General features: G+C 44.3%; 1 protein-coding gene across 2 annotated transcripts in view; it reads right to left on the bottom strand.

Annotated features, from left to right (window-relative positions):
• NEDD9 (neural precursor cell expressed, developmentally down-regulated 9) overlaps positions 1 to 19,180 on the bottom strand; it is a 296,988-nt gene that overhangs the window by 108,517 nt on the left and 169,291 nt on the right. For both annotated transcript variants that reach the window (XM_027128364.1, XM_027128365.1), the window contains one exon: positions 5,466 to 5,653. In XM_027128364.1, coding sequence (XP_026984165.1) covers positions 5,466 to 5,477 — 12 coding nt within the window. In that variant the 5' untranslated portion in view covers positions 5,478 to 5,653. The remainder of the gene's footprint in view (positions 1 to 5,465; positions 5,654 to 19,180) is intronic.

A 19,180-nucleotide genomic window follows, 5' to 3' on the forward strand; every position in this document is an offset into this window, starting at 1 on the left:
GACTTCTTTGTATGAAACATTATGCTACACGCTCTAAGTATACATTTTTTATTTAAATCTTTCAACAGTCTAACAAAGTTGGCATTATTACCCTCATTTTGCAGAGGAGAAATCGGAGGTTGAGAGAGGGTAAGAAATGTTAGTAAATAGTGGGGCAGAGATTTGAACCCAGATCTTTCTGGCTCCAAAGAGCATCCATCCTTTTCCCACTAAGCCACTCACTCACTCACCATCCTGCTCGGCTTCCTCTACGTGTCCAGAATTGGGCTCAATGTTTTAGGGTTCAGAATAGGTCACCTTTTAACCTACTTAGAGACCTAATGAGAAATTTCTTAAGAAGATGATGGTAAATTCTTCCATGAACTTAGGGAACTTCTGTTCACGTGTATGGCTGTGGACACTGCAGTGCACTGACCAGAAGCCCCACTTGAGACCGAGCCATCATTCTGTCAACGTCTGAAGACTCGGCCACTGGCAGCTCTCCACCGAGCCCTCCTGAGATTGTCCTCAACTGAAGACAGCCTCTCAGGCAGGTCATGCCTCCTCCCTGGGGCAGCCCACGTCCTGTGACTAGTCGACCCCTTTGCCTTGGTTCCGGACAAGTCTGAAGGGCCACCCCAGAGGGTCTGTGTGATGAGCCGGGGCCTCTATTGTGACGGCACTGCGGTCCAGCTCTCCCTCTGCTTAATCCTGCTTCCTTTGCTGCTCGTATGTGTTCCTGAGAGCACTCCCTGTAACCCCTTGCACACCAGTCTCCATCTTTCCAGAGTTTGCTTCTCTGGGAACTCGACCTGTGAGGTTGTTAAATCAAATTTGTCCTGTGGATAAATAATGCTTATGTTTAGTCAATTAATGGGCTCATGTCCCCCTCCAAATTCACAGGTTGAAGTCCCAACTCCCCATATCTCAGAATGTGACTGCGTCTGGAGATAAGGTCTTTAAAGAGGTGATTCAGGTTAAATGAGGTCGTTAGAGTGGATGCTACTCCAATAAGACTGGTGTCCTTATAAGAAGAGATCAGGACACAGGCACACACAGAGGGGAGACCGTGTGAGGACACGGGGAGAAGACAGCCAACTACCGGCCAAGGAGCGAGGCCTGAGAAGAAACCACACCTGCTGACAGCTTGACCCTGGACTTTCTGCCTTCAGAACGGTGAGAACATACAGTCCTGTCGCATCCCCTGGGCTGCAGAGCTCTGTAATGGCGGCCCCAGCAGACTCATAAAGGCAGATTTCGAGGCGCTTCTTCGTTTCCGTCCCTATTCTTCCATCTTTACGCTCAAGGAACACCCAGAAATCTGAACAGGTTAAACGGTCTTTTAGATGCAAGGAGGTAAGGTAATAAGTCTCAGTAGACAGTTTTCATATTCTCTAAAATATGTCGAAATAATCTTTTTTTTTTTTCTTTTTTTTTTTGCGGTACGCGGGCCTCTCACTGTTGTGGCCTCTCCCGTTGCGGAGCACAGGCTCCGGACGCGCAGGCTCAGCGGCCATGGCTCACGGGCCCAGCCGCTCCGCGGCATGTGGGATCTTCCCGGACCGGGGCACGAACCCGTGTCCCCTGCATCGGCAGGCGGACTCTCAACCACTGCGCCACCAGGGAAGTCCGAAATAATCATATTTTTAAATCGGTGTAAGAGGAGTATGTGAACGACCGCATTTCGTTGCATTTCCCTTTTAGGACAGTCATCAGAAGGCTGTGTAAGTCCTCCGTGTGACACCTGTGTTGGGCCTGGAGTGAACTTATATTTCGTGGGAAAAGGACACCATTTTCAAGTTCCGTCAGTCAGCACTTTTCTGGCCCTCTGTGAAGCAAGGGGTCAGCGTGGCTTTTCTTCTTTAGGTACTCCCTAACAGACCATGTCCACTGCCAGCTTCCTGCCTTCGTACAGAGGGGAAGACTAAGGAATGCCAAAGAAAATGCTTTGCAGTTTAAGACATTTTTCTTTCAGTTTTTCCAAGCCAGCCTTTGTATCTTCCCCAGCAGTGCATCAGGGAACGTTTAACTACCAGCTTTCTAAAAATGAAACAAAAAGAAGCTGCAGATTCCTGTGGTGTAAACACCCCCATTATGGCTGGCATCAGGCTACCGAGGTGGGAGTGCACCGTGGGTCTGTGGGCCGGACCAGCTGCCTTCACATGTGCCGATTCCCACTGTACGGCAGAAGAAGGTCGTCCGCTGGCGACCCTCAGCTGGCCCTCCAGGTGGCCCTCCAGGTGGGGCCTGTGTTCTCCACTTTCTCCTCAGGGCTTGACATTTTCATGGTTACCTCAGGGCTTGCTGTTATTTGCGGAGCTTTTTTTGTAAGGGGCTTTCTTTTAAGAGTATCTATGAATGGAGCACAGGTTTCCCCAAATGATGTTTCTGGCCATGGACTCACGGTGTCTCCATTGCTTCTCGTAGAACCAGAAAACCGCAGCCCGAGGGGTCTCAGGAGAACAGCCACGTCAGCCTAAGGTCGACTCTTAAAGGCCCATTCTCTCTCCAGGCCTTTCCTTGCTCTCTGCTTCCCCCATCTTCCCCCTCTAGTGGTTTCCTTTAGCTGCAGAGCCTGTTTTTTCTTCTGTGCTCTGGAGCTCCAGGTCTCATTGGAGGGCTTGTTTGTGCCAAACACAACTCTTAAGCTATTTACATACTTCATCACCAAAACATCCCCTCAAGGTAGGTGCTATTCTCACCCCCATTTTATAGATGAAGAAACTGAGGCACAGAGAGGTTAAGTAACCTGTCCTACTACTGTCAGTGGCAGGGCTGGGATTCAAATCTGGCAGTATGGCTTCACGGCCATATGTTTAACCAGCACACTGCCCCACAAAGAGCAGTAGGAATATAGCCTTAGGAAGCGCTGACAACTGGGAATAAATGCTCCTTTTTAATAGGAGATACTAGCAATTGCCCAATAGTTACATTCTACGTAGTCTAGTACACAGTTACATGTAAGTGTGTGTGTGTATAATGAGGGAAACACTACCCAGAAGGGATGGAATTAATGATCTTAAAGGACCCTTGGACTCTGAACATAGATAATTCCAAAGCAAATTGAGGATTCCAGGAGGTAGGACTGTCCGGTTTTCAGGTCTAGGGCACCAAAAGTTGAGAAGCAACATGTATTTGAAATACCACGGAGTTAATATTCACTGCAGGGACTCAAATGAAATGAAATACTGACTTGCTTTAGAGAATGCTATCTCCCCTCCCTCGCTCTCCCTCTCTCTCTCCCTCTTCCTTCCTTCCTTCCTTCCTTCTTTCCTTCCTCTGCTTTTTTCTCAGTTTAGTAAAACTCGCTGAGTAGGTATAAAAAAATGAGAAGAGGGGATATTTGTTTCTCCAAAGAAGATATACAGACTGCCAACAAACACATGAAAGAATGCTCAACATCACTAATCATTAGAGAAATGCAAATCAAAACTACAATGAGATATCATCTCACACCAGTCAGAATGGCCATCATCAAAAAATCTACAAACAATAAATGCTGGAGAGGGTGTGGAGAAAAGGGAACACTCTTGCACTGCTGGTGAGAATGTGAATTGGTACAGCCACTATGGAGAACAGTATGGAGGTTCCTTAAAAAACTAAAAATAGAACTACCATACGACCCAGCAATCCCACTACTGGGCATATACCCTGAGAAAACCATAATTCAAAAAGACTCATGTACCATAATGTTCACTGCAGCTCTATTTACAACAGCCAGGATATGGAAGCAACCTAAGTGTCCATCAACAGATGAATGGATAAAGAAGATGTGGCACATATATACAATGGAATATTACTCAGCCATAAAAAGAAACGAAATTGAGTTATTTGTAGTGAGGTGGATGGACCTAGAGTCTGTCATACAGAGTGAAGTAAGTCAGAAAGAGAGAGACAAATACCGCATGCTAACACATATATATGGAATTTAAGGGAAAAAAAAGACATGAAGAACCTAGGGGTAAGACAGGAATAAAGACACAGACCTACTAGAGAACGGACTTGATGATATGGAGAGGGGGAAGGGTAAGCTGTGACAAAGCGAGAGAGAGGCATGGACATATATACACTACCAAACGTAAGGGAGGTAGCTAGTGGGAAGCAGCCGCATAGCACAGGGAGATCAGCTCAGTGCTTTGTGACCACCTGGAGGGGTGGGATAGGGAAAGTGGGAGGGAGGGAGACGCAAGAGGGAAGAGATATGGGAACATATGTATATACATAACTGATTCACTTTGTTATAAAGTGGAAACTAACAAACCATTGTAAAGCAATTATACTCCAATAAAGATGTTAAAAAAAAAAAAAGAAGTTAATATTCACACTGAATGACTTGAGGAATCACAAATAAATGTAATCTGCTCCAGTTTGAATTCATACTTTGGTTTGGTTGAAGCCTCAAAATGGCCAATTCTGTGACAGATTTTTGTCATAGAATCCTAAGACTAGGAGGAATTTTTAAGGGATCATTACTTTAAAACACTACAGTGATATGACAATCTTACTGGTTTTTAAAGGCTTCCAGGAAAATCCTTTTATTACTTACCAAATGTTTTAAGAAAACATTTGTCATTTTGCGTAACTTACAGCCTTTCTCTGTAAATGAAATAGGGCCCTGTTTGGATTGACGGGGCTGCCTGGTGCTTTCTGATTTATGTTGGTGGTTAGTTCTCCATGTGACACACACAACGGATTACTAATCTCAACACATAAGGGAATTAACTTTCTTTCTGTCAAGCACAAGTTACTTTATGTGCACTTTCTCATTTCATCCTCAAGACAATCCTTCTATCACCATTTTATAAATTTGAAAACAGAGTTTCAAAAGCTTCCAGGAAGTGGCTCACACTCACATAGGAGAGAGGCTAAAGCCAGTTCTGTTCCCAAGGTCACCGCGCGAGGCCCCGCCGCCCGTCTCCAATAGAAGGCAATTAATAGGTGCAATTACACATCACTTCTCCTACTTAGCTTCCATGAAACCTTTAGGAAACCTTGGTCCGATAGGAGAGGTGACTCTTTTAACCCTAACCTCCACCCCAGGCCAAGGTGGTTTTCTTGGGGAATGGCTGAGCGGAAAAGGAATGGTTCAGAGATGACTGGCAGACAGAGAAAGGAGGCACCAGAGAACTGGCTAATCGGTAACCTAGGTGATCAGCTTTTGGAAGTTCAGCACTGTAACTGGAAGTCCAGACCTGGGCACTAGTTACACTAGCTGGAATATTCTACCTCTATCCCACAAGACTGCTTCCCCTGAGATTTCTGAATGGAAGAGGATTTCCCGTGGGCATCAGCATCCCCATGTAAAAAGATTCACCTAACAGAGCAAAATCTGGTGGCCTAAAATCAACCTTTCAATTTCAAGTGTTAGTTGCAGTCCTGGGTGGGAAAGGAATGCCACTTGTATTACTGTTTCAAAGGAATTTGTCTGAGTTGAGTTGGTCGAAAGAGACGCACACGAAATGCCTGGTGTTTTCATCACTACTCACCCTTGCCCACATTTTCCCAGGTGCTTCTGTCTGTTACGCCAAGGAATGTTTGAGCTCTGGGTCTTGAAAAGGACAATTCCAGTGTTTGAGTCGGCTGACCAGGTTCTTCTTTCTCATAACTCTGCTTAAGGAATACACGATGTTCTCAGGCCAGTGTATGACATTAAGGAATTCACAGCTTCCTGAGCCTGAAAAGAGAAGTTAAAAACAGTGGGTAGGGACTTCCCTGGTGGTGTAGTGGTTAAGAATCCGCCTGCCAATGCAGGGGACATGAGTTTGAACCCTAGTCCAGGGAGATCCCACATGTCGCAGAGCAACTATGCCCGTGAGCCACAACTACTGAGCCTGCGCTCTAGAGCCCGCGAGCCACAACTACTGAAGTCCGTGCGCCTAGAACCCGTGCTCCCCAACAAGAGAAGCCACCGCAATGAGAAGCCCGCGCACCACAGAGCAGCCTCCGCTCGCCGCAACTAGAGAAAGCCCACGCGCAGCCTGTAAACAAAACAAACAAACAAAAACCAGTGGGTAAACTCTGGCAGAGGCTGAGATGCTTTTCATCACTTAAGGGTGGCATCATAGCAGCTGGAAAAGCCAAATCTATATTAATGGAAGCCATCAGTTATTCACGCAGTCAAGGATAACATTTGGGGAGCTCATACTATGCATTAGCTGGAACTTTGAAGATGCATAAAGTATGGTCCCGTCCTCAAGAAGCCCACAGTCTAGGAAGGCAAACCAAACAGTACAGTCCTGTAAAACGTTACAGCAACTCTGGTAGAATACTAAGTGGGTCTGGTGAAAGCTCGAAGGAGGGAGAAGGTAAACTTTGGGTGGAGTCTTTTTTTTTTTTTTTTTTTGGCGGTGCGCGGGCCTCTCACTGTTGCGGCCTCTCCCGTTGCGCAGCACAGGCTCCGGACGCGCAGGCTCAACAGCCATGGCTCACGGGCCCAGCCGCTCCGCAGCATGTGGGATCTTCCCGGACCGGGGCACGAACCTGTGTCCCCTGCATCGGCAGGCGGACTCTCAACCACTGCGCCACCAGGGAAGCCCTGGGTGGAGTCTTAAGTGATGGGTAGATGTCTGTCAGGTGTTTCTTACTGGGGCAAAATGGTAGAAATGAGTGATCTTTCACTGTCTGTAATCTACAACGTTAGTCCTCCTATTGATTTAACTTGTTTTCCTACCCCTCTACCCCACTGCCTCATCATCCTCCTTTAAACTCATCTAATATGTTGCTACTTTGATAATCTTGAAGCCACCAAATGTGCCTGGCTCCACTTCTCAGCAGCAGTTTGTGAAGGTCCCTGGAGCCATACGCTTTTCTTGTTTCCCAAAAATGAGGAAAACTGGCACTTTGGCAATGTGGCCTTTAAACAGCTTAGATGCAAAGCTCAGAAATTAGATTTTTTTGGGAAAAAATATTGCCTGGGCTTTTGGTTGGTTAGTACTGGCCAGTTTTTCACTTCCCCTTCATCATCTCTCAGCCATAAGGTTCAGTTTTGGGATGAGGTGTGTATCTTTATGGACCGTAGTTGAAATATATATTCTTAGAGGACTTCCGGGAAGATGGCGGAAGAGTAAGACGCGAGATCACCTTCCTCCCCACAGATACACCAGAAATACATCTACACGTGAAACAACTCCTACAGAACACCTACTGAACGCTGGCAGAAGACCTAAGACCTCCCAAAAGGCAAGAAACCCCCCACGTAACTGGTTAGGGCAAAAGAAAAAAATAAACAGAGACAAAAGGATAAGGACGGGTCCTGCACCAGCGGGAGGGAGCTGTGAAGGAGGAAAAGTGTCCACACACTAGGAAGCCCCTTCTCGGGCGGAGATTGTGGGTGGCGGAATTGGGGAGCTTCGGAGCCGTGGAGGAGAGCACAGCAACAGGGGTGCGGAGGGCAAAGCGGAGAGATTCCCGCACAGAGGATCAGGGCCAGCACTCACCTGCCCGAGAGGCTTGTCTGCTCACCCGCCGGGGCGGGCGGGGCTGCGAGCTGAGGCTCCGGCTTCGGTAGGAGCGCCGGGAGAGGACTGGCGGCGTGAACACAGCCTGCGGGGTTAGTGCGCTACGGCTAGCCGGGAGGGAGTCTGGGAAAAGTCTGGAGCTGCCCAAGAGGCAAGAGACTTTTTCTTCCCTCTTTATTTCCTGGTGCGCGAGGGGAGGGGATTAAGAGCGCTGCTTAAAGGAGCTCCAGAGACGGGCGCGAGCCGCGGCTAAAAGTGCGGACCCCAGAGACAGACATGAGACGCTAAGGCCGCTGCTGCCGCCACCAAGAAGCCTGTGGGCGAGCACAGGTCACTATCCACAACCCCCTTCCGGGGAGCCTGTGCAGCCCGCCACTGCCAGGGTCCCGGGATCCAGGGACAACTCCCCTGGGAGAACGCACGGCGCGCCTCAGGCTGGTGCAACGTCACGCCGGCCTCTGCCGCCGCAGGCCCGCCCCGCACGCAGTGCCCCTCCCTCCCCCGGCCTGAGTGAGCCAGAGCCCCCGAATCAGCGGCTCCTTTAACCCCATCCTGTCTGAACGAAGAACAGACGCCCTCCGGCGACCTACACGCACAGGCGGGGCCAAATCCAAAGCTGAGCCCCTGGGAGCTGTGAGAACAAAGAAGAGAAAGGGAAATCTCTCCCAGCAACCTCAGAAGCAGCGGATTAAAGCTCCACAATCGACTTGATATACCCTGCATCTGTGGAATACCTGAATAGACAACGAATCATCCCAAATTAAGGAGCCCTGTGGATGAAAGGCTCTTGGTGCTGCAGCCAGGAGTCAGTGCTGTGCCTCTGAGGTGGGAGAGCCAACTTCAGGACACTGGTCCACAAGAGGCCTCCCAGCTGCACATAATATCAAACGGCGAAAATTTCCCAGAGATCTCCATCTCAATGCCAGCACCCAGCTTCACTCAACGACCAGCAAGCTACAGTGCTGGACATCCTATGCCAAACAACTAGCAAGACAGGAACACAACCCCACCCATTACCAGAGAGGCTGCCCAAAATCATAATAAGTCTACAGACGCCCCAAAACACACCACCAGACATGGACCTGCCCACCAGAAAGACAAGATCCAGCCTCATCCACCAGAACACAGGCACTAGTACCCTCCACCAGGAAGCCTACACAACCCACTGAACCAACCTTAGCCACTGGGGAAAGACACTAAAAACAACAGGAATACGAACCTTCAGCCTGCAAAAAGGAGACCCCAAACACAGTAAGATAAGCAACGTGAAAAGACAGAAAAACACACAGCAGACGAAGCAGCAAGATAAAAACCCACCAGACCTAACAAATGAAGAGAAAATAGGCAGTCTACCTGAAAAAGAATTCAGAATAATGATAGTAAAGATGATCCAAAATCTTAGAAATAGAATAGAGAAAATGCAAGAAACATTTAACAAGGACCTAGAAGAACTAAAGATGAAACAAACAATGATGAACAACACAATAAATGCAATGAAAAATACTCTAGATGGGATCAATAGCAGAATAACTGAGGCAGAAGAACAGATAAGTGACCTGGAAGATAAAATAGTGGAAATAACTACTGCAGAGCAGAATAAAGAAAAAAGAATGAAAAGAACTGAGGACAGTCTCAGAGACCTCTGGGACAACATTAAACGCACCAACATTCGAATTATAGGGGTTCCAGAAGAAGAAGAGAAAAACAAAGGGACTGAGAAAATATTTGAAGAGATTATAGTTGAAAACTTCCCTGATATGGGAAAGGAAATAGTTAATCAAGTCCAGGAAGCACAGAGAGTCCCATACAGGATAAATCGAAGGAGAAATACGCCAAGACACATATTAATCAAACTGTCAAAAATTAAATACAAAGAAAGCATATTAAAAGCAGCAAGGGAAAAACAACAAATAACACACAAGGGAATCCCCATAAGGTTAACAGCTGATCTTTCAGCAGAAACTCTGCAAGCCAGAAGGGAGTGGCAGGACATATTGAAAGTGATGAAGGAGAAAAACCTGCAACCAAGATTACTCTACCCAGCAGGGATCTCATTCAGATTTGATGGAGAAATTAAAACCTTTACAGACAAGCAAAAGCTGAGAGAGTTCAGCACCACCAAACCAGCTCTACAACAACTGCTAAAGGAACTTCCCTAGGCAAGAAACACAAAAGAAGGAAAAGACCTACAATAACAAACCCAAAACAATTTAGAAAATGGGAATAGGAACATACATATCGATAATTACCTTAAATGTAAATGGACTAAATGCTCCCACCAAAAGACACAGATTGGCTGAATGGATACAAAAACAAGACGCATATACTTGCTGTCTACAAGAGACCCACTTCAGACCTAGAGACACATATAGACTGAAAGTAAGGGGATGGAAAAAGGTATTTCATGCAAATGGAAACCAAAAGAAAGCTGGAGTAGCAATTCTCATATCAGACAAAATATACTTTAAAATAAAGACTATTAGAAGAGACAAAGAAGGACACTACATAATGATCAAGGGATCGATCCAAGAAGAAGATATAACAATTGTAAATATTTATGCGCCCAACATAGGAGCACCTCAATACATAAGGCAAATACTAACAGCCATAAAAGGGGAAATCGACAGTAACACATTCATAGTAGGGGACTTGAACACCCCACTTTCACCAATAGACAGATCATCCAAAATGAAAATAAAAAAGGAAACACAAGCTTTAAATGATGCATTAAACAAGATGGACTTCATTGATATTTATAGGACATTCCATCCAAAAACAACAGAATACACATTTTTCTCAAGTGCTCATGGAACATTCTCCAGGATAGATCATATCTTGGGTCACAAATCAAGCCTTGGTAAATTTAAGAAAATTGAAACTGTATCAAGTATCTTTTCCGACCACAATGCTATGAGACTAGATATCAATTACAGGAAAAGATCTGTAAAAATTACAAACACATGGAGGCTAAACAATACACTACTTAATAACGAAGTGATCACTGAAGAAATCAAAGAGGAAATCAAAAAATACCTAGAAACAAATGACAATGGAGACACGACGACCCAAAACCTATGGGATGCAGCAAAAGCAGTTCTAAGAGGGAAGTTGTTACCAATACAATCCTACCTTAAGAAACAGGAAACATCTCGAATAAACAACCTAACCTTGCACCTAAAGCAATTAGAGAAAGAAGAACAAAAAAACCCCAAAGTTAGCAGAAGGAAAGAAATCATAAAATCAGATCAGAAATAAATGAAAAAGAAATGAAGGAAACGATAGCAAACATCAATAAAACTAAAAGCTGGTTCTTTGAAAGGATAAACAAAATTGATAAACCATTGGCCATACTCATCAAGAAAAAAAGGGAGAAGACTCAAATCAATAGAATTAGAAATGAAAAAGGAGAAGCAACAACTGACACTGCAGAAATACAAAAGATCATGAGAGATTACTACAAGCAACTCTATGCCAATAAAATGGACAACCTGGAAGAAATGGACAAATTCTTAGAAAGGCACAACCTGCCAAGACTGAATCAGGAAGAAATAGAAAATATGAACAGACCAGTCACAAGCACTGAAATTGAAACTGTGATTAAAAATCTTCCAACAAGCAAAAGCCCAGGACCAGATGGCTTCACAGGCGAATTCTATCAAACATTTAGAGAAGAGCTATCACCTATCCTTCTCAAACTCTTCCAAAATATAGCAGAGGGAGGAACACTCCCCAACTCATTCTACGAGGCCACCATCACCCTGATACCAAAACCAGACAAGGATGTCACAAAGAAAGAAAAGTACAGGCCAATATCACTGATGAACATAGATGCAAAAATCCTCAACAAAATACTAGCAAACAGAATCCAACAGCACATTAAAAGGATCATACACCATGATCAAGTGGGGTTTATTCCAGGAACGCAAGGATTCTTCAATATACGCAAATCAATCAACATGATACACCATATTAACAAATTGAAGGGGAAAAACCATATGATCATCTCAATAGATGCAGAGAAAGCTTTTGACAAAATTCAACACCCATTTATGATAAAAACCCTGCAGAAAGTAGGCATAGAGGGAACTTTCCTCAACATAATAAAGGCCATATATGACAAACCCACAGCCAACATCATCCTCAATGGTGAAAAACTGAAAGCACTTCCACTAAGATCAGGAACAAGAGAAGGTTGCCCACTCTCACCACTCTTATTCAACATAGTTTTGGAAGTTTTAGCCACAGCAATCAGAGAAGAAAAAGAAATAAAAGGAATCCAAATCGGAAAAGAAGAAGTAAAGCTGTCACTGTTTGCAGATGACATGATACTATACATAGAGAATCCTAAAGCTGCTACCAGAAAACTACTAGAGCTAATCAATGAATTTGGTAAAGTAGCAGGATACAAAATTAATGCACAGAAATCTCTGGCATTCCTATACACTAAGGATGAAAAATCTGAAAGTGAAATCAAGAAAACACTCGCATTTACCACTGCAACAAAAAGAATAAAATATCTAGGAATAAACCTACCTAAGGAGACAAAAGACGTGCATGCAGAAAATTATAAGACACTGATGAAAGAAATTAAAGATGATACAAATAAATGGAGAGATATACCATGTTCTTGGATTGGAAGAATCAACATTGTGAAAATGACTCTACTACCCAAAGCAATCTGCAGATTCAGTGCAATCCCTATCAAACTACCAGTGGCATTTTTCACAGAACTAGAACAAAAAATTTCACAATTTGTATGGAAACACAAAAGACCCCGAATAGCCAAAGCAATCTTGAGAACGAAAAATGGAGCTGGAGAAATCAGGCTTCCTGACTTCAGACTATACTACAAACCTACAGTAATCAAGACAGTATGGTACTGGCACAAAAACAGAAATATAGATCAATGGAACAGGATAGAAAGCCCAGAGATAAACCCATGCACATATGGTCACCTTGTCTTTGATAAAGGAGACAGGAATGTACAGTGGAGAAAGGACAGCCTCTTCGATAAGTGGTGCTGGGAAAACTCGACAGCTACATGTAAAAATATGAGATTAGATCACTCCCTAACACCATACACAAAAATAAGCTCAAAATGGATTAAAGACCTAAATGTAAGGCCAGAAACTATCAAACTCTTAGAGGAAAACATAGGCAGGACACTCTATGACATAAATCACAGCAAGGTCCTTTTTGACCCACCTCCTAGAGAAATGGAAATAAAAACAAAAATAAACAAATGGGGCCTAATGAAACTTAAAAACTTTTGCGCAGCAAAGGAAACCATAAACAAGACCAAAAGACAACCCTCAGAATGGGAGAAAATATTTGCAAATGAAGCAACTGACAAAGGATTAATCTCCAAAATTTATAAGCAGCTCATGCAGCTTAATTACAAAAAAACAAACAACCCAATCCAAAAATGGGCAGAAGACCTAAATAGACATTTCTCCAAAGAAGATATACAAACTGCCAACAAACACATGAAAGAATGCTCAACATCACTAATCATTAGAGAAATGCAAATCAAAACTACAATGAGATATCATCTCACACCAGTCAGAATGGCCATCATCAAAAAATCTAGAAATAATAAATGCTGGAGAGGGTGTGGAGAAAAGGGAACCCTCTTACACTGTTGGTGGGAATGTAAATTGATACAGCCACTGTGGAGAACAGTATGGAGGTTCCTTAAAAAAGTACAAATAGAACTACCATATGACCCAGCAATCCCACTACTGGGCATATACCCTGAGAAAACCATAATTCAAAAAGAGTCATGTACCAAAATGTTCATTGCAGCTCTATTTACAATAGCCCAGAGATGGAAACAACCTAAGTGTCCATCGTCGGATGAATGGATAAAGAAGATGTGGCACATATATACAATACAATATTCCTCAGCCATAAAAAGAAACGAAATTGAGCTATTTGTAATGAGGTGGACAGACCTAGAGTCTGTGATACAGAGTGAAGTAAGTCAGAAAGAGAGAGACAAATACCGTATGCTAACACATATATTTGGAATTTAAGGGAAAAAAATGTCATGAAAAACCTAGGGGTGAAACAGGAATAAAGACACAGACTTACTAGAGAATGGACTTGAGGCTATGGGGAGGGGGAAGAGTAAACTGTGACAAAGCGGGAGAGAGGCATGGACATATATACACTACCAAACGTAAGGTAGATAGCTAGTGGGAAGCAGCCGCATAGCACAGGGAGATCAGCTCGGTGCTTTGTGACCGCCTGGAGGGGTGGGATAGGGAGGGTGGGAGGGAGGGTGACGCAAGAGGGAAGAGATATGGGAACATATGTATATACATAACTGATTCATTTTGCTGTGAAGCTGAAAGTAACATACCATTGTAAAGCAATTATACTCCAATAAAGATGTTAAAATGAAAAAAAAAAAAAAAAGAAATATATATTCTTAGAAAAACCCTGATACTTAAACCACGTGGGGCACTGGGAAATCTTTTTGAGAATCAGAAATCTGAATCTTTGTAAAAGGAAAATGTTTTTCCTATCAAGAATGAAAAAAATAAAAACTAAATGAATGTTTTAAAATGTTGAGCTGAAAAATAAGGGTTGCGTCTAGGACACAGTAGAAGCTCAGCAAACTGTGTAATTAACCCATCCAGCTGCCTTGATGGAGAGAAGTCTTCCTAGAACTGCTTTCCAAACTGAGGATAATTGGGAGTTGGTCTTCTTTCACTTCTGCTAGGATAGGAACAGCCTCCTATAATTTCGGTTTGATAAACACAGTATCTGTAATCTTATTTAAGAGGGAGGAAAAGGAATTTCCCTCTGAGGCACTTGCAGTGGCTAGGCAGGAGGACACAGGCCCATGACTCATCGTTCTGCCTAAATCTGTCCATGCCACTCAAGGATCTCGGTCTGGACAGTGGAGAGAACCAGCTGTGAGAGTTATTGTGTTTCCAGCATCTGTCCACTTCCCCCTTAGGTCTTCACACCTTGAGGCATTTTAACGGCCCAAGGTGTCTGAGCTTAAGTGCAACCACTCTGAGCTGATTTGTCTGTGGGGATCCCATAAACTGCAGCACCAGGAATAGAATATATAGAGATTTCATTAATTCTTTATTGTGAAATATAACACACGTACAGAAAGCTGTATAAAACAAATGTAGAGCTTAATAAATTATTGTAACTGTAAACCCCCCTAGGTCAAGTTATAGAATACTGCCTGGACCCCAGAAGTTTTCCAGTGCCTTTCCTAACACAGCCCTCTGTTTCCTTTAAAAGTGGTGGTGCCCTTCAGAACTCTAATGGAAAACTGATGAATTCATAAAAGTGCTAACAAAAGATCAAGATGAAAAAAAAATTAATTACATGGGACTGAGTGAACTGATGAGGATGATTATAATTTTTGTGACTTTCTGTTTGAATTAAAAAAAAACATCCCACAAGGACTCAAAGGCAAAAAATATATAAATCAATTTTCACTGCAAAGTAAAGGAGGTGTTACAGTGGAGGATTACTGGACTGAATGTCAATATTATGACATAGTGTGAGTGTGTTTCGTGTTTGGTAATTGCAATCACTGTTGCTTTTGTTGTGGCCATCCATTTACAATGCTTGCTGTCAGTTTATTTATCTCTTATAAAAATAAAATACAGGGGGCTTCCCTGGTGGCGCAGTGGTTGAGAATCTGCCTGCTAATGCAGGGGACACGGGTTGGAGCCCTGGTCTGGGAAGATCCCACGTGCCGCGGAGCAACTAGGCCTATGAGCCACAACTACTGAGCCTGCGCTTCTGGAGCCCGTGCTCCGCAACAAGAGAGGCCGTGACAGTGAGAGGCCCGCACACCGCGATGAAGAGTGGCCCCCGCTCGCCGCAACTAGAGAAAGCCCTCGCACAGAAACGAAGACCCAACACAGCCAAAAATAAATAAATAAAAAATAAAATAAAATACAGTGTGTTTGTGTGTTAAAAAAAAAAGAATATGTCTGCCACTGCAGGGGACACGGGTTCGAGCCCTGGTCCGGGAAGGTTCCACCTGCCGTGGAATAACTAAGCCCATGCGCCACAACTACTGAGCCGGCGCTCTAGAGCCCATGAGCCACAACTACTGAAGTCTGTGCACCTAGAGCCTGTGCTCTGCAACAAGAGAAGCCACCGCAATGAGAAGCCCACGCACCACAAAGAAGAGTAGCCCCTGCTCACCGCAACTAGAGAAAGCCCACATGTAGCAACGAAGACCCAACACAGCCAAAAATAAAAAAATACATTAATTTAAAAAAAAAAAAAAAGTGGTACTGCCCTAAGCCACACACAGGGGCTCTCTGCTGGGCCTGTGCTTCGGGGCTTCAGCGCTCCTCCAGCCGTGCCCCTTTCCAAAGGGACAGGGGCGTCTGTCAGGCCAAGAGGCCATGTCCACTTGGAACCCATGTCCCCCTTTCCGGACAAGGCACCAAGCACGGGGGCGCTGGAATTCCCCGTTCAAATGATTCCAGGCCCACTCCCAGGTCTTCCCGGGGCTCGTCCTCAGTTCCACCTTCCTGATGGGGGGCCCAGGGGCAGATATTTGTAGGATGCTGTGGACGAAAGTTAGGGAGTACACATACTTGAGCACAAGGCCCTTGAGGTATGGGATGGAGCAGGGCTGGGAGGAGAAGGCGGATGGCCCGAGGGTCTGGGGGCCGGCTCTTCTTGTGTCACGCGTTCCAGCAAGAAGCTTTAAGCCATCCAAGAATTCTCAGGTCCAACCTGGTCTTCCAGGTTGCAGTGAAGATACATTTGTCAAGGTAGGAGGATAGAACATCTGTTATTTAATAGCTTATTAGTTTAATTTACAACTTTTAAATATTTAGGGCTATGGTATGCAGTTCTCCATATAAGCCCCACAGATGTTAGCGGTAAGCCTGTCTAGAGGCAACTATCCTGACTATGATGGTAATCCCTCCTTGCTTTTCTTTATACTTTACCCACTGAAGTCTGCATTCCTATATATTAGTCACTCTTCCCTGTTTTTGAACTCTGAATAGACAGATCATACAGTATGTATTTATGTTGGCCTCTTCCACTTGGCATTATGTTCGTGAAATTCATCAACGCTGTTGCCTATAGCTGTAGCTTGTCAATTTCATTGCTGTATAGTGTTCTATTGTATGGATATCCTTCCATTTTAATGCTGATGGACAACTGAATTGTCTCTAGTATTAGACCATTATGAACAATTCATGCTATGCAGATCTTTATCTATTTCTGTTGTTCATATACCTAGGAATGGAACTGTTGGATGATGGATATGCATATCTTCAATTTTAATGGAAAATACCAAAATTTCCAAAGTTGTTGCACCAATTTATAGTCTTAGCAGCAGGGTATGAGAGTTTCCATTGCTCCTGACAAAGTTTGGTACTGGTTTTTAGTTTTAATCATTCTGTACTAGGAGTATTTTTAGTATGCCACTAAAAAGTTTCTTTCCCCCCCACCCCAGTTATTTCGTATTGGAAGATACTAAAGTGATTCTAGTAACTTGGAGTTCTGAGTTGACTGCTAATAATGTCAGTAGATGTATATTAAGAGAAGATCTGTGGCCTTGGAAGATTCACAGTCATAAGATCCAGATATGCAGCCGGTGTCGACCTCATCCTTTCATAGGGATATGTGTGTCCCCAGAGTGTGCTCTGACCCTTGTGGCTAGGTACAAATTGCTGAATTACCCAGCTTGGGCCAGTCAGGACCACCTTAGAGGAGGAAGATCAGCTGAGGAGCCCACTGGCCACAGCTCACTAGCATGCCACATCTGGCAGCATCTGTCCCTCCAGGAGGCAGCCATGACCGTGTGCTCTGGTCAACAGCAAGCAAGGGGCATGTGCAAGGCTCGTCTGCAGCAACAGGCACAGCCTGCTCACTTCCTTCTCTACCTACCTGGGCCCCTGAGCTTCCTCACTTCACCCTCCTCTTGCTAACATCCTCAGCCTCCTTGCCCCTTTGTCCTTTTAATGCACCCTCCTGGGCAAAGCCCAGCTCTGGATCGACTCAACTGTTTACTTTCTCTACATCAATCTCCCAGCTGTTGAGCATTGCTGGAAAAACCTCACACCCTGCAGGTGGTGCTACTATAAATTTTGGTCACCAATGCCATCTGGACCCTTGTTACTGTCAGGCAGCCCTTCTCTGTTCCCCTGGTCAGCTCACCTCCCATTCTCCCATTTTTCTGATACAACGATAACAGATCCTCTTCTGTAATGATGTACTGGGTGCCTACTCAAGACAAAGCTGGCTATTGTCCACTATACATAGGGCTATTTCAAACTTTCCCCACCCTCCTCAAGTCTCTGGTTCTATTTTCTGTACGTCTACTGAGCCCCAACCCCAAACTCCACTGTCAATCTCAATAGGCAGGCTCTCCTGCTTCACAAAGAAAGCGGGGCCATTTGAAGCAACTCCCTTGAATTCCCTCCTCCATATTTGTATATCATTTTGCATCCAAACTCATCCCTTTCTCCTTCCCACCTCCTTGTGATAATACAGGAAGTGTCTCCCCTCCTACTTAAGCTAATCCCTCTGCCTGGCCTCAGGGCCATCCTCTCTTATCTTCCCAGGGACATCTCTCTAGGCACCCGCTCTCTCCCCTCACTTCCTCCCAGCAGTGGTCAAATACGCTCACATCTCTCCCTTAAGGACCTGGTATCAGGGACTTCCTTGGCTTGACAAAGATCTTCATCCAGATAGGGTAGGAAGCAGCGCTATGGATTGAATTGTGTCCCCCCACCCCTGCCTCGACTCCCCAGTTCATACGTTGAAGTCCTCATGCCCAGAATCTCAGAATGTGACCCTGTTGGGAAACAGGATTGGTGCAGATGTAATTCATTAAAATGAGGTCATACTCTCTTTGGATCTCAGTGTCCCCATTTGGGACATAGGGGTAGTTGGATAGTACTTTTTGTGGAGTGCACTTCCAAAATCTGTGGAAACAGAGGTGGTGGGATGGGAGAGGCAGTTTAGGAGAGAGGGCTCTGAGCTCTCCATCTCTCCTTTGACCAAAGCAGGTCCAGTTTTAACTGTTTTATGTTTGGGAACTTTTGGTAATATTTGGCTTAAAAAGTGTTTGTTTAAAAAATAAAATTAAAAAATTCAAATCTACTGGCTTAGGTGATATCTCAGATCCTTTCCAACTGCAATAGCCTATGATTACAAGGTTTTACAAGTTAACACATATGGGTTTGATGAACACATAGCACAGATTTTTCTCAAAAAAAGCCTGATTTAATAAAATTTATTTCTTTTCAGCAAAGGAAATTTGTTAAAGGACTTATGAAAGCAATTTAATTTTTAAGCCTTTTAAAGACCTTCATATAGAACAGTCGTAAATTAGAAAAGCAATCTTTTTTTGGACCATGTGTTGGGATTTGGGGTTTAGAAATATGCCCGCTGTCCACATGGGGCTATTAGACCCATGTGCAAGCAAGCACTTGTACACAAATAGGACCTTCAGATGATGAGCTCTTGAGAAGAATAACTGTGCCTGTTCCATCTTTGTTTCCCCAGGACCCAGCTCAGTATCTGGTACACAGTAGGTGCTTAATAAAAGTTTGTTGAATGAGAACATATGATGAAGTAGACTCTTTCCCTGGAGCTCGGTGAGAATTCTTCGTGGTAAGAAGGAAAAAGAACTTCTTTCTAAAGGAAGGGGAGGGTGGAGTGGAATCCAGAAGAGGGGCAGGCATGGGTAAAAGTGGCAGGGCTTCTGCGTGAAGGATGGTTATTTCTGT

The sequence above is a fragment of the Aethalodelphis obliquidens genome, unplaced genomic scaffold (genome assembly GCF_003676395.1).
Source record: "Aethalodelphis obliquidens isolate GAN/ISIS:26980383/991018 unplaced genomic scaffold, ASM367639v1 scaffold34, whole genome shotgun sequence".
In the NCBI taxonomy this organism is placed as follows: Eukaryota; Metazoa; Chordata; class Mammalia; order Artiodactyla; family Delphinidae; genus Aethalodelphis; species Aethalodelphis obliquidens.